At 41.2% G+C, this 16107-nt stretch overlaps 1 protein-coding gene across 4 annotated transcripts in view; it reads right to left on the bottom strand.

Moving 5' to 3' along the window:
• Window positions 1–281: 281 nt before the first annotated feature.
• The window catches only part of SEMA4A (semaphorin 4A), a 29829-nt gene continuing 14003 nt past the window's right edge, over window positions 282–16107 (bottom strand). For all 4 annotated transcript variants that reach the window (XM_031966752.1, XM_031966754.1, XM_031966753.1 and 1 more), the window contains exons 3-15: window positions 12218–12378; window positions 11383–11445; window positions 9769–9867; window positions 9222–9327; window positions 6920–7036; window positions 6566–6690; window positions 6278–6450; window positions 5502–5652; window positions 4566–4746; window positions 3187–3305; window positions 2848–3011; window positions 2285–2385; window positions 282–1740 (exon numbers count right to left, since the gene is read on the bottom strand). In XM_031966752.1, coding sequence (XP_031822612.1) covers window positions 1148–1740; window positions 2285–2385; window positions 2848–3011; window positions 3187–3305; window positions 4566–4746; window positions 5502–5652; window positions 6278–6450; window positions 6566–6690; window positions 6920–7036; window positions 9222–9327; window positions 9769–9867; window positions 11383–11445; window positions 12218–12378 — 2153 coding nt within the window. In that variant the 3' untranslated portion in view covers window positions 282–1147. The remainder of the gene's footprint in view (window positions 1741–2284; window positions 2386–2847; window positions 3012–3186; window positions 3306–4565; window positions 4747–5501; window positions 5653–6277; window positions 6451–6565; window positions 6691–6919; window positions 7037–9221; window positions 9328–9768; window positions 9868–11382; window positions 11446–12217; window positions 12379–16107) is intronic.

Below are 16107 nucleotides of genomic sequence, written 5' to 3'. Positions count from 1 at the left end.
GAATAAAAGGAATGCCAGTTGAAACAGGGTAGCATGAATGTGTAACAAATGAATTCACCACTTTTCTCTGCTACAATAGTAGCCTAGAAAACAGATAGGTGTAATAATCTTAGGTTGGCGATTGGTGAAGGAAAAAGTCAAGAGATTTGAGGCAGTTAAAATGGACAACCACGGGGATCAAAATAAGAACCAGAATACTATAAAACTTCTCAGCTCACATACCCTACCTAGATTCTCTGTCCCAACTTCCCCACCATGTCTTCAAGAAGAAAGTAGCCACATTTAAGGTTTTGTGTTTTTAATAAAAAATAAACTGTTTGTGGCAAGACCTACACATTTCCAAAGACAAAAAAACAAAGAAGAAGAGTTGAGAGGGGCGGATGCATCTATGGGGAGACTGGTATGGAAGAGAAGGGCAGAGGCAAAGTTGAGAGGCCAGGTTTGGCCAGATATGTGCAAGGCTCAGATTATCCCACTCCCCATAATTCTATGGAGGGGGGAAGGGGAATTGAAAATTGTTCCCCATTGCATCAGGAGAGGTGAAACGTCGAGAGAAAACACCCGAGGGTCATTCGTGAGAACACTGGGATGAGCACAGACATAGCTTCCTGCATAGCCTCGGCAGACCAAAGTGGGACAGGAATGCCAGTTGGAGATACGGTCTGAGTCCTAACTCAAGTTAGGACTGAGTTTCCAGCAAAGGTCAACAGCAGTGTTGCTTGGGAATATTATCACAAGGATTTCCTAGCACAGTCTGTTTCTGGAGGGTCTCTTGGAATGATTTTTGACTGCCAAACTGGTTCAGCATTCAGGGCAGTCTCCTGAAGAAAGGTTCCACCCCACACTCTTGGTCAGAGGAAAGTGCTTAGAGCTGGCGTGTCCTGGCAAGATGGGTCATGTCCCAGGGATGGTTTTAGGCTGTTGGGTGTGCTCCTCATTACTTCGTAGAGTGGCTCAGAGTAGCAGAGGGAGGACGAGCTCCTCTTGATAAGAGGAAGGTGGCTTTCTCTGGCCATCCCTTCCCATTTGTTATTGTAGGGTAACCCCAACAATCTCCTATGGTAGGGTCAGCTTAACCAAGGCTAACTCTTTGCCATACCATAATATCCATTACAATCTTTCATTATCTCATGTGTGCTATTGCAGTCTATGCCATTTCAGTCCCCAGCTGGTTGTTGTCAGCATCCACACCCCCTCCATTCAGGATCCTTGTGTCCTTGGGAGGCTGGAGAGGGGGCTCTCCACTCAATGGGGCCTTCTCCCCCGGAGGCAGGGTACCACAGCCTTGGATTTTCCTCTGTGCTTGGAGTGCCCGCAGTGGGCAAAAGACAAAGCCGATTAGGGCCCCTGAGAGAACCAAAGCCAGGAGGACAGTGACAATGATGAAATGGGACCAGTATGACCTGGGAGTGACCAGGGGGGTGGGTCCTCCAACAGTCAAAGGAGTTTCTACCCGTTCTCTGGGAATCCCTGCTAATTCTGGATCCAGGGGCAGGGGGTCTTCCTGGCTTTGTATCCAGTAAGAGACAACAGGATGAGTAAAGCCGCTCTCCGTTGCCCAACACTGGTAGAGGCCTCTGACTTCTTCCCGAAGAAGGAGCATGAGGGAACCATTGTAGATTGCTGAGGAGGAAGTCTGAATGGGGGTTGCTCGATAAGTCCATTGGTAGGTGGCTAGGGTGGAGGTTTGGGGACAGGGGAGTTCTAAGATGGAGTGAAGAGGAGCCAGGACTTCTTTTACTATATGGAGAAAGAAGGAAAAAAGATGAAAGTAGGGAAAGTAAGGAGGTGGAAAGAAGAACTTTAACCCATATCACTTTCTGACATTTGGCCTTGGATTCCTTTATTTTATTTTTTTTTTTATTTTGTGTATGAATTCCTATGGCAATGGGGAAGCAGAGCAGGATTGACAAATAGAGGGGAGCATTTGAAATTGTCAAGTGGGGAGGAAGAGTGCTAGATAGTTCCTTCCCCCAACTCCAAATGCAACTCTGGACTCTGCTCTAACCCCAAATTTTCCCTTTCATCCAATCCTTACCCCAACTTTTAGTCTTGGACCAAATATCTTCACTCTCTCTTTCTACAGTGCTCTGGTTCTATTTCCTACTAGCCTGTTCAATTCCCACCTTCAGATGCCTAGGTCCCCAAAATAACCAGGTAAACTGAACAAGAAGAGTTTTAGTGAATAATATTCCTGCCAAGGAAAAGGATGGATTATCCTTCAACCTCCATCCCCCTAACGCCACACCCTCTTTTTTTCTTCCTGGTTCCATTCTTTACTCACTGAGCTGGGGTGGGCTCTGGGGTTTGAAACTTCTGCCCATGGGTCTACTGACACAAGTCCATGCTGGGTTGCCGGGATTTATGTCCTGTTTCCAGGAAGATCTGGAGAGATAAGAAGGTCTAGGTGATAAACAGTTGAGATGATAAGGTTCAGATGGGGAGAGGGAAGGGTGGAGATCAGAAACTGCAAAAGAAGCAGGTGGGGCTCTAGAAGGTATCACAACAAGAGGAGTAGGGTGGGTCAAAGATTTTAAAATCTTAAGCAATGGAGCCAGAAAGGTAGGGGAGAAAAGGTGAGGAGAGGTCCTGTTATTTCAGAGTAGAAACAGCAAAGATGGGATGCCTCAAAACAACCAAGATGGAAAGGAAAAAAGAAGGGCTGAAAGAATAAGGTAATGAATTTGAATCAATATATTGCAATTAGAGTAAACTTCAAACAAGAGATCCCCTCAAAACATCCATGCAAGGGCACTTTGCAAGAAAACCAGAATAGAGAGGTATTGAAAAATAACATTTCCATTCCCCATCCCTAGAGCAAGAGTGAAGCTTTGGGAAGTCACTTACAAGTCTGTGGAGGTGTTGAAAAACATACGACAGGCTTTTTCAACAGGGTCCCAGGCACAGTGGGGGTCTCTGGCAAGGACACAGTCTATACAGCTCCTATAGACACTGCAGTTGGCTTGGGGGATCCTCAGAAGCCCCCCAGAGTAGCCCACAAATAGTGTTCTCTAGGTGACAGATGGATAGAAAGTCATGTCATCCTGAGCACAGACATTTCAAGCCCAACCCAAGTATTCCTTTCCCTAGGAAAGACCCCCAACTATCATAGGCAATCCCTTCCAAAGCTAGCAAAGTTCCCTCCATCTCTTCCCCACTTGAGAAAGGGCTTGTATATCTTCTCACCTGGGAAGGTGCCAGTAGTAGGTTTCGGATGGGTTCAGGTTCCTGAAACAGTTGGATCTCCTCTACCAGGTGTGTATCATTGTCATTACCTACCACAGCCTTATGGAGAGAACCTGTGTCTAGTGGGAGACAGAAAAACAGAATGTGGAGAAGGGATTTTGGCTCCCCTGGTTCCCTCTTCTTTATTCTCTGCTTTTTTTTTTTTTTCATGTAAGATAACTCTTTCTTGAGCAGAACCAGGAGACATATGACAGATACGGAAATATGTTTAAAAGGATTGTACATGTTTAACCTAAATCAGACTACTTGCTATTTTAGGAAGAGGGGAGGAAAGTCTTACAAAAATGAATATTGAAAACCATCTTTACATGTATTTGAAAAACAAAATACTATTGAGAAAAAAAAAAAAAAAACCCTTCTATTTTCCTAGACTTCTCCTTTCCAGCTATCAAGAAAGTTGATGGGTTTTTCTCTCTTTCTGAAGTCTAACTTTTATCCTGCTACTAGTCATCTCTAAAATTCTTGTAACTTAAGATACAATATAGACTTCAGAAAATCCTCCTTAATTTCCATCCTGAGGCAGCTAGGTGGCGCAGTGGATAGAGCACCAAGCCTGAAGTCAGGAGGACCTGAGTTCAAATGTGACCTCAGACACTTGACAGTTCCTAGCTATGTGACCCTGGGCAAGTCATTTAACCCCAGTTGCCTCAGCAAAAAAAAAAAAAAAAAAGAACAAAAGAAGAAGTTCCATCCTTACTGCCTTCTCTTCCCTGTATATCCCTTCCTTTTTGGTTTCTCCCACCCCCAGATCTGAAAGGATCATAGCATAATGGAGAAAAAGAACCCTATACTTAAAATCCAGAGTCCTGAATTTGAATTTGATTTTTGACATTTTCCAATTTCTTTGTTGTTGTTGTTGAGTCATTTTTTAGTTGTGTCTGACTATTCAGGTCCTCATTTTGGGGTTTTCTGGACAAAAATAGTGGAGCAGTTTGCCATTTCTTTCTCCTGCTCATTTTACAGATGAGGGAATTGAGGCAAACAGGGTTAAGTGACTTGCCCAGGGTCACACAGCTAAGTGTCTGAAAGTGGATTTGAACAACTCAGCTAGATCCAGATTCAAAGCCCAGTGTTGTATCCATTGGACCACCTAGCTGTGATTTGGGGCAAATCACTTTTCCTTAATCTGTAAAATGCAGAAAATAATGTTTATGCTGCTTATCCCCTTGGATTGTTGAAAGAAAAACTTGTTAAATCTCAAGATGTTATATAAATAGATCTCTAGAAGACATCTATAACTTCCCATATCAAATCTCCCCTTTGTCTAGCAGTAGAGATTTTAATTCAAGTTTTTCTGAGGGGAATCTCTAAGCACTTACTGGTGCCCAAGTACATGACCAAGTGATCTTTTCCATTGACATCCTTCGCCATCTCCACAGCCAATTTGGTGTACTCCACATCTTGTTTTACCAACAGGGGCTTCCCTACAACCTTTCCGTCCATCAGGAAATGTTCTTTCACGAAGGTCAAGGCTTTGTCAGAGGAGGGACCCACCGAGCACTGAAGCCGAACATAGGCAAAGTCATTTACCTGTTTAAATCTATCAGTTAATATTCCCTCCCTACTCACTCCCCATACTGTCTTCCTCTGGGTTCCTCTTTCCATGTTGCTTTCAACCCAGATGGAAGAAGATCATGTGTTAATGATAAATGTATGCAAAGTGCTTTATAAATCTTGGCAGATTAGGTGGGATAGGGGATAAGAGTGACCTGCAGTTAGGTGGACATGAATTCAAATCCCACCTCAGATATTTACTAACTGCATGACCCCAGCAGAGCACTGACTCTCTCAGTTTCCATATCTATAAAATTGAATAGTAAGGGTTGTGAGGATCAAATGAAATATTTGTAAAGCATTTTGCAAATCTTAAAGTGATATATAAATGCTAATTATTTATTATTATTACTATTGTTATCGGTTTTAATCTTAAAGCACTGTAGATACAGCTACTACCCCTACCAGTTGGAACAACTTACTATGGGACTGGACCCCAAGACAGTGTCCTGGTGACCTTTGGGAGTCCCTTCAAAGGCAGGATCTTTGTCTTTTTTTACCCGCTCCCTTCACTTGGATTCCTGGCTCAGGCTTTCCTCCATGTCCTTGCTTTCTCTATCTCTCTTTGGAGTTGCCAACATACATAGTAAGGGCTGGCAGGCCAGATTTTGGGCAGGCAGAGAGACAAGGGGTTGGCCCATACTTATCAGACCTGAAAGGTGGAACTTGGCAGGTGTGTAGTGTTCAAAGGTGGAACTCACACTGCCAGGGCGGGGGTTGCTCACAGGGCCACTATATGTGTTCCATCGGGAGCTTTCTTTGTTCATCTCCTTGTACTTCCCCTCGAAAACCTTCTCAATGTCTGAGAGAAAGAACTCACAGACTGCCGAACTTCTGGTCTCTCCAACCTGCCTGAAGACAAATGCCAAGTTTGAATGGGCCTCTGGCTGGCTGCCTTTCCTCCAGCAGGAAGAGTGTGCTCAGCACTTTGAGATCCCTTCAGAAATGCTGGCCACCCAGCCTGGGGCAGGATCTTTGCCCAGCACATGATCTGAAGTGTCATTATCCTTAATGAGGATTAATTGGGGCTCAGGCCCTGGGGCAGGTGGCGGGCACTGATGGGTGGAGGTGTTTCTCTTCTTGTTCTTCTTGCTTGCTCTGCCCAGGCCTGAGCTGCTGAATGGGAGGGGTAGAGACTGGCAGAGACACAGAACCCAGCTGTCAGAAAAGTCTCAGAAGCAGAAGATAGGGAATGCTGGAAGCTAGATTTCTCCATATCCCTTTGAACCAGATCACAGATCTCTCTCAGACCAGGATCTTACAGTTAACCAGATTTCTAGATGTTCTCTACACAGAGCTGTTGGAATACCAAATGGCTTTCTCTTTAAAATTAAAAAAAAAAAATTTAAAAGCCCAGATAATTTGAGTGATCCAACCCATCAATTACCAGATCTCCCAAACTAGATCCAGTCACATCTCTGAGAATTCTATTACCAGATAACCCCCCTCTCCACCCTTGAACTCCTGAGCCTCTTACCACTGGGATGTGAAAATTGCATAGACTCTGGGAGAGGCAGGAGGGTCAGCAGGCATTAGTACTGCATGGCGGATCACGTTGAAGGGCAGTTGACCAGGCTGAGCACAAAACAACTGAGCTTTCAGGAATGTTGTCCACTTCTTCTGCAGTAGCTTCTCCCCACCCACATCATTCTGGGGAAGAGAGTCAAAGCTTAGGACGCCTTTCTTTCTCATGTTTTAGAATGCACCCCCTCCTGTCAGCCTGACCCACTGGCCCTTCCATCCTATCCCAAAGGTCCCCTCTGACCTTACAGACTCGTGCTACTCGGGAGATGGTGAGTTTCTCGAAGAAGTCAAACTCTTTAGCTGTTTCCCCAAAGAAGAAGTAAACGACGTGGGTAGAGGGGATGGAGGCCACAAAGGAGGCATCCGCTTCAGGGGGGAAGAGGAAATGGGGTTAGGGTCTGGGAGCCCAGAGGCCTAGGTCCCTCCACGCAGTGAAAGCCATGATGCTAAGGACCCCAGAAGCTAAGTTGCCTGAATGGTTGGTTCCCCTGCCTCATCTGGGTCCTAGGATGCTGTGGTTGGGATTCAGATAAAGTTGTGGGACCTGTGCTGAGGTCTGAGGCCACCAGGAGCCAAATGATTTAGGGATGCTTACGCTGGAGCCATCGGAGGAAAGCATCAGTCTTGAGGACAGGCTGGGTTCCCAGGGTTCGCATGAGGATGGGCTCGTTGCCCAGGAAGTTGTTCATGGTGCCAGTGTAGAGCATCCCATCTGAGATGAGAATAGGAAGGACAGAGTGATCGGGCTTTGGCAAGGTTCCTCTAGCCTTCCTTCGGTGGACGAGAGACTGGGGAAGCCAGCTTTTTGTTTTCCTTTGGTTCCCTTGACCATTGCTCTGCCTACGTCCCTTCTTCCCTTCCTTCCTCCCTTCTATTTCACTGGATTGAGAATAAAAGACCAGAGGTCACAATGGGGCATTGGCAAGTCATAATTGTTCGTAAAGATTTTTTTTTCTCAAGTTGGTATATATAAATTTGTGCTATATATAAAGTATATATATATATACTTTATATACAGTAAAATATAAATACTGTATATTTTACAGCCAGTATATAAGACTTTCTGATAAAGGTCTCATTTCTAAAATATATAAAGAACTATGTCAAATTTATAAGAATATAAGTCATTCTCTAATTGATAAATGGTCAAAGAATATGAACAGACAATTTTCAGATGACGAAATTAAAGCTATTTAATAGTCATATGAAAAAATACTCTAAGTCTCTATTGATTAGAGAAATGCAAATTAAAACCTCCTCATACCTCTCAGATTGGCTAAGATAACAGGAAAAGATAATGATAAATTATTGGAATGGATGTGGGAAAACTGGGACACTAATGCATTGTTGGTAGAGTTGTGAGATGATCCAATCATTCTGGAGAGCAATCTGAAACTATATCCAAAGGGCTACAAACTGCACATACCCTCTTTCCCATCTATGCCATTACTGGGTCTGTATTTCAAGGAAATCAAAAAGGAAGGAAAAAGACCCACATGTGCAAAAATGTTTGTAGCAGCTCTTTTTGTGGTAGCAAAGAATTGGAAAATGAGTGGATGCTCATCAAATGGAGAATGGCTGAACAAGTTGTGATACATGAAGGTTATTATTATATAAAAAAGCTGATTATAGAAAGGCCTGGAAAGATTTACATGAATTGATCCTGAATGAAACAAGCAGAACCAGAAATACAGTGTACACAATAATAGCAATAATGTGTGATGATCAACTATGAAAGATTTGATTCTTCTCAATTCTTCAGTGATCCAAAGCAATCCCAATAGATTTTGGACAAAAAATGCCATCTGCATCCAGAAAAAGAACTAAGGAGGTTGAATGTAAATCAACACCTGATACATTCACTTCTTTTGTTGTTGTTGTTGTTGTTGTTTTTTATCTCTTCCATAGTTTTTCCTTTTTGCTCTGATTTTTTCTCTCCCAATATGATTCAAAAAGCAATGTGTATTAAAAATAAATAAACTTACCACATAAAAATATTTCTATCAGTTCAAAAAGCCTAATAATATATTTGACATTTATATAGTAATTTAAAATTTGTAAAGAACTTCATATAATTCGATCTAATTTAATCTTTACAATAACTTTATGAGATACATGCTGCATATATTGTTATTTCCATTTCACAGTTGTGTAAACTCAAGCTCAGAGAGGTTAATCTCCTTGCCCATGGTCACACAGTTTATTAAGAATTGAATGGCAGCTAGGTGATCCAATGGATAGAGCACCAATCTTGAGTTCAAATCTAGCACCAGATACTTACTAGCTGTGTGATTCTGCCAAGTCATTTAATCTCGATTGCTTCCCTCCCCCTGCCATCCCCCAAAAAGAATTGGATTTAGGATCTGAATTCAGACTTTAGTAGTTCCATTTCTATGCACTAAGCCATACTGCTGCTTCCTGTGATTCGGTTCTCCATCCTGATCACTTACAGAAGCCAAAGCAATTTAAAATTATTTATCTTATTATATCATTCTACTGCCCTAAAGCCTTCAATGGTTTTCTAGTCGCTGATAGCTGAGACCTAAGATGATGTAAACTAATCATAGCTTCCTAGCCACTCTAATTCATTACTTTTATCTTATTTTGCTTCCCTGAAACATGACTTGTCTTCCCCTTTATCTCATTGATCTCTTACCATCTCTCCTTTTAGCCTCCTTCCCTCACATTTTCTCCAAAGATCTTCTGGGATCTTCTCTTGCCTCCTCCTTTCTAAAATTCAGAGGCTGAGAAATGGAGACATATGAGACTGGACTTATGGCTTCCATCCTTTTTGTGTGTGTGTGTGGATGTCCTTCCAAATTCTAATCCTGGAGAACCCCAAAGAGAAAGATCCTAGGTAATAATCTTAGGTATAGAAGAGGGAGCTTGACACTTACCCACCAAAACTGCCGTGTGCTTATGGGCAGGGTCAAAAGGGCTCTGTCCTTTGCCATCCAGGATCCTTTCTTCTGGAATAGGGACCAGGGAAAAGTCCTTCAGCTCCTGGGGGAGGGGGGAGGGTAAGGGTGGAAAAGAAAGGTTGGAAACCAGATCCATGGAAACTCAAGTCTGGGAATCAAGTTGGATTAGAGAGGATGGAGAAGACATGGCTAAATCTTAGGACCTCTGGGGTCAGGGTTTGAAAATCAGTGTTCTGTGTTTGGGGGCAGGGAGAATTATTTAGAGGATGAAGAAGTTTTTGTGTGTGTGTGAGAGGAGAGAGGTAAGCCTGGGTAATAGACTTATTCATCCTGTAACAGCCCTCTGAGAAGAAGCCTTAAGGATGTCTATGTTCAGGGGCAGCCAGATGGTGCAATGGATAGAGCACTAGCCTTAGAATCTGGAGGAGGATGCCTATGTTCTGTGTCTGGGGGGCAGGGAGGGAATATTTTTCAAGGAATGGAAAAGGGTAAGAGGGGAAAGTCAGGAAGTCTGAGGACTCACAATGTAGGTACAGGCTGGGCTGAAGGCATAGGTTCCACAGACATAAAGCTGAGAAGCATTGACAGCCACTAGGACTCTGATGAAGTTGAAGCATTCAGTCTGGAGGACAAGGGAAGGCAATATTTTCTTGATGTTATCTGCTTGGATTCCTGAGTCCCCCCAAGAACAGGATGACCCACCATAGAACACTAGGAGGAGGGTCTGGGGGTTGAAGGCATTGTAGGGCAGAGTTAGAAATGGAGGAAAACCATCACATGTATTTGGAAAAAAAAAAAATACAACAGAGGAAAAAGAAAAGAAGCTTATATACACACAAAGAAATAAATTGATCTGCAAATACAATAATACTTGTGCAGAATAAAATTATTATTATTATTTTTTTTTTTTAAGAAACTGAGCAAGAGGGGCAGCTAGATGAAACTGAGTTCAAATCTGGTGTCAGACACTTACTAAATGTATGTCTTTGGACAAGTCAACAAAATCCCGAAAGAAAGAAAGAAAAAGGAAGGAAGAAAGGAAGAAAAGAAGGAAGGAAGGAAGGAAAGAAGGAAGGAAGAAAGGAAGGAAGAAAGAGAAAGAAAGAAAGAAAGAAAGAAAGAAAGAAAGAAAGAAAGAAAGAAAGAAAGAAAGAAAGAAAGAAAGAAAGAAAGGAAGGAAGGAAGGAAGGAAGGAAGGAAGGAAGGAAGGAAGGAAGGAAGGAAGGAAGGAAGGAACAAAAGAAAGAAAATGCAGAAAAAGGACAGGAGCTAGGAGAGGTCACAGGGGAGACCAGCAAGGACTAGAGAAGACACTGAGAAAGATAGAGAAACAATTGTAGGGAGGGATAAAAGATAGGGAAACACAGAGGAGAGGGGAACAGGTGATTCTTATCTGATTTGTTGCCTCTAAATTTTGACGGTGTTGACTATCCCTATTGGATATTCTCTCCTTCCTTGACTTCCCTGACACTGTTTTCTCCTTATTTTTCAAGCAGCTTTCCAGAGTCTGGCTCTTTTAAGACTCATTTCATATTGCTTTCCTTTCACAAATGCTATATTTGCCAAGCTGGCATAGTTATATTTTTCTGAACTCAGCATTTCTGCTCTAACTCCTTGTGTTTTGGCACAGCAAAAATCCCATTCCTGGAAAACATTCCCTTCTCATCTCCAAACCCTGGCTTCCTTCTAGGCCTCGTTTAGGGGTTTGACCCTTCTATATGAAACTTTTTCTCAAGTTTCTAGTTATTAGTTTTCTCTCTCTCTCTCTGTCTGTCTCTCTATCTCACTGTCTCTGTCTCTCTCTTCTGTGCAACTTACTTGTCTGTGTACATGTTGAATGTCCCCAATAAAACTTCTTGAGGACAGGGACTGATTTTTATTTTGGGATTCCCAGCTCCTAATATGGTACCATGCATAAACACCTTTGTTGAATTGGATTGGATCAGAGATTATCAATGGGCATCTTTACACTACTGTAACAGCCAAACTGGCAGGCAAATAGGTACCCATCCATTGATGTCCTGGCCTGGACTTAGCCAGAGACCGAGTTAACTCAACAAACATTTATTAAACAGGTCTTAGTCCCAAATGTTCCAGATTTCACCTTCTAGACCTCTATTCCTTCACATCTTCTTACCTCATTGCTCTTTTTCTTGAAGACACAATCTCTTTTTTTCTTGTGACTGGCTTCCCAGGGAATCTGGAGAAAGAGAAGAAGCAGGGGGAGTCCAGACACAAGTTCATTAGACCACTGGACCATAACTTTCTGCCCCTACCACTACGACCACCACTTTCACCTATAAAGGTCCTGCCCATCAGGTAAAAGTAATTTTGTAAAGAATGTGCATCAATGAAAACTGCAATTTTAATTAGCATCCCGATTAACAACTTAACTGTAAATTATTGATCACTTTTAATATTCTTCTCTTAATATTAATATATCACATTATATATTATAATACATCATAATATATTATAATATTTAATATTAATATAAAATAGAACTATAATAGTTCTCCATATACTTCTTCTTTAAGTGTTGTGGTAAGTGACTATGGATGTTTACAAGATTTAGAACTAAAAGGGATTTTTTGTAATCTGATTTCCCCATTTTTCAGAAAGAGGAATAGAGTTACCTCAGGTCACACCAACTAACAAAACAGAAGAGCTGGCCTTCAAACCCACTATTCTTTCTACCAAGCCATTGTGCTCCTGAATATAGTGGCTATAATTAATCTATCAATAAGTAAAATTGATGTTCTTTTTTAGCCAAATTTTAACATAATTATAATTATTCTAACATTCATTATCTTAGGTGATTGCATGCTCACTCTAATTAGCTTATTAATTAGTTGCATTATGCAAGAACATTGAATAATTAGTTATGAGTGAATGCCCCACAAAACCCACCCAGAGGCCATCAGCCTGTGTCTTCTTCCATCAGTCCCCCTGCCTCTCAATCTGCCACTCACCATACTCTTAAGACCTGGGATGCCTGGTTCGCCAATGTTCAAGGCCAAGATGGAGTCCCGAGCGCCCACGTACAGAGTGGACCCGTCCTCACTTAGAAGCAGTTCATCAAAATCCTGAAGTCCCTCCTTGCTAAAGAGGCTCACAGAACGACGCCTATCACCTGAAAGAGGGAGAGGGCAAAGAGAGGAGAGAGGTCAGAGCTTGGTGGGGTGGTTAGGGGGCCAGGGAAGGGGAGGACCCAGCTAGGAAGCAGCAGAAGAGTAGGAGAGTGGGGAACGGGGAAGGGATTGGCAGTATATGCCATCCCCACCCAGGCTCTGGCATCAGTGTTCCCCTCCTGCTGCCCCATCCTGCTGGCAGCCATGCCTGCTTTGTGTGAAGAACCAGCTGTGTTGGAGGGCCAGGCATCCAGAAGGCAGAGTAATGACAGCCCTGGGGCTGGGGAATACAGAGCTTTGAGGAGGGGGACAGTCGAGGAGGGGCCGGCCCGTAGGGAGCAGACAAAAGGAGAAACAATGTTAGAGACAGAAGGGACCTTAACAATCAAATTTATCAAAGCCCAGTGTCCTTATTTTATAAATGAGGGAAATGAAGGAAGGGGACTTGGCCAAAATCATGCAAATGATTAGTTGGAAAGCCTGGATTGGAAACCAGTTCCTGTACTAGGGCTCCTACCGCTGCACATTTGGCATATAAAGAAAGATAGCAACAGTGAGACCAGGTAAAAGCTGCATTTCAAGGTGTGTGTGGGGGGGTGTTAGACAGATATACTCAATGTCTCAAACCAAAGGGGTCGTTAGGAGGAAGGCAGTGGTATCAAGAGCTGTTCTCACAGCATTGTGCACAGTCACAATAATGATGATCAGCTGCAAAAGACCTGACTACTCTCATCAATACAACAATCCCAGACAATTCCAGAGAACTCATGATGAAAAAGTGCTACCACCTCCAGAGAAAGTACTAATGAACTCTGAATGCAACTTGAAGCATAATTTTTCTCACTTCTTTTAAAAAATAATGGCTAACATGGAAAAATATTTTTTCCAAAATTAAAGTGTTTTACTTTTCCAAATTCATGCAAAGATCTTTTTGAACATTTACCTTTGCAAAACCTTGTGTTTCAAATTTTTCTCTCTTTCTTCCCCTTCCCCTTCCCCAAGATAGTAAGCAATCTGACAGATTAAACATGTGCAATACTTCTAGGTTAAACATGTGCAATTCTTCTAAACATGGAAATGTGTTTTGCATGATTTCACACATATAACTGATTTCATATTGCTTGCCTTCTCAGTGGGTGGAGAAGGTAGGAGGAGAGAATTTGGAACTCAAAATTTAAAAAGAAAAGAATGTTTAAAAATAAATAAATAATATTAAAATGTCAAAAGAAAAAGAGATGTTCTTACAGATCGACATGAAGGCATATGCAGAAAAACAGAGAACTATAGGATCAGCACAGACAGAACAGCAAATGCAGAAATAGCCCCAGACAGAATCATAAACAGGCAGACACACAGATGAGTTTATGTAGGTGGCTGCCTACATGGTGTGATATTTGAGCAGCACCATGTAGCTTCCCCTTCCAAAGACATCTCCCCCTATGTCTTAGCCTGCCAAGAGCTCCCTCCTCTCCTACCTGGATCAAGCTACTCACCATCCCTTAGAGTATGCTTTAGACAACCAAAACAGGTCCCTGTAAGTATGCCTCTCTTCCCTGAGAAAGAAGGATTGTGTGTCTGTCTGTCTGTCTGTCTGTCATGTGTCTGTATGAAAAGGATGGGAGGGAGGGATCCTTCCTCCAATACTCTATTATTAGTGCAAATAAATAATCTTGAATGTGAAAGAATAAGCTACAAATGAAACGCTAAAGAGTGAACAAGCAAAATCAAGAGAACAACACATCATTACCACAATTACAAAAGGAAATAGCTTTAGAACAACTCTTTGAGATGGATGCTATCATTACTCCTGTCTTGCAGATGAGGAAACTAAAGGCTGAGAGGTCAATTGATGTGACCAGGATAATAAGGCTGATGAGGTCCTGAGGTAGCTGAGTGGAGGACCAGGTAGGGCTTGCAACTTGCTGCCAGGAAGACCTCTATTTAAGTCTTGCCTCAGATAATGCCCAGTGGCAAAAGCACTGGGCATCTTTAGTAATATCTAAGAAAACACCCAAGTATCCTTTCTGTTCAAAAAAGAAAATTGCTAAAGAGTAAGACTTTGGATACTTTCAGTCACAGTTCTTCACCCATGCCACATTATTTAACTGTTTTCAGGGGCTGGGTAGGTTGGAGGATTTCACTGCACAGACAGATGGTAGAGTTAGACAAACAGACAGATAGATATATAGATGGATAGCACTTATTATATGCCAAGTATTGTGCTAAATTCTTTTTTAAAAAAGTTTTTTATTTTAAAAATATATGCATAGTTTTCAATATTCACTTTTGCAAAACCTTGTTGTAATCCCAAATTTTTTTCTTCCTATATTCCCTCCATCGTCTCCCTTAGACATCAAATAATTCAATATATGTTAAACATCTGAAAAAATAAATAAAGCAAACAAGATGTTGGCATTTTATATGGCATATTAAGACAAAATATATTTTTAAATGGGGGCAGAATGAAGGCTATATGGTCTAAATAGTCAGGAGATAGCCTAGGGAATGGAGGATATTTTAGGAGATATAAAAGGATTCCCGAGGAGATCTTTCAAAGTTTAGCCCAATGGATTAGAAAAAGAAGAAATGCAATATAAATTGTAGGTTTACATTTGGTGTAACAAAAATCTTGCCAACAATTAGAACTCCTTAAAGAATGGACTCCCTGAGTCCTCCCTGAGGAGGTCTTTAAGTACAGGCTGAATGAGCATTTTTGTGGGGAGGGGTTCTAAACCTTTATAATAAGTAGTAATCAATATGAAGCATTCATCCAAATACTGATCACTTCCAGTTCTATTTCCTTTCTATCATTAACAAATAAAAACTGATTAGTTTGGTGAAAATTTAAATTTAGTTTTGAAAACATGTAAGTAAACCACATTCTCCCAAGAAGTAGAAAGCGGAGGTACCTAATTAAAAAGGAAATAATGTTATCCTAAATTCACAATCCAAATTCAGTAAACACTACATCCCTCCAAGGCTTAGCTCAGTTGCCACCTCCTACAAGAGGCCTTTATATATGCCAAATGACTTTGTATATATTTTGTATTTATTTATCTGTGTACAGAGATATTTTCTCCAAACTAGAATGCCAGTTCTTGAGAAGAAAAACTATATTTTTTGTCTGCATAATGCAGAGCCTAGCATAATGCCTTGCAACTAGTAGATGCTTGACAAATATTTGACTTTATCAAGCATCTACAATATATAAATGCTATTAAGGAAAACAGTATAAACAGTATAAAGACAAGATTCTTGACTTTAAAGGGTTTATAGGTTTTATATATATATACATATATATACACATAATACATATATATGACACATATATAACAGTAAAAAGACAAAATCCTTGACTTTAAAGGGTTTATAGGTTTTATTATATATATAAATATATATGTGTACATATATATACATAATACACACATATATGACACATTTACAGTATAAAGACAAGATCCTTGACTTTAAGGGGTTTATAGGTTATATATATATATATATATATATATATATATATATATATATATATATACACACACACACACATACACAAACACATATATAAATACCAAACATGTGAATGAGCCCTTGTAAGGTACCTTGAAGAAGACAATCTTGTTCAGAAATAAGTTAGTCTAGATCGAACAATCAATCAGAGACTGTGTTTCTGAACCTGGCAGAAACACAGTGACTTAGACACACATAGATATTGACCCTGATCCAGGCAGACA

The sequence above is a fragment of the Sarcophilus harrisii genome, chromosome 4, assembly GCF_902635505.1.
Source record: "Sarcophilus harrisii chromosome 4, mSarHar1.11, whole genome shotgun sequence".
NCBI classification, from domain to species: domain Eukaryota; kingdom Metazoa; phylum Chordata; class Mammalia; order Dasyuromorphia; family Dasyuridae; genus Sarcophilus; species Sarcophilus harrisii.
The sequence above is the reverse complement of the archived record's forward strand: the minus strand, read 5'-3'. Positions and strand labels throughout refer to the sequence as shown.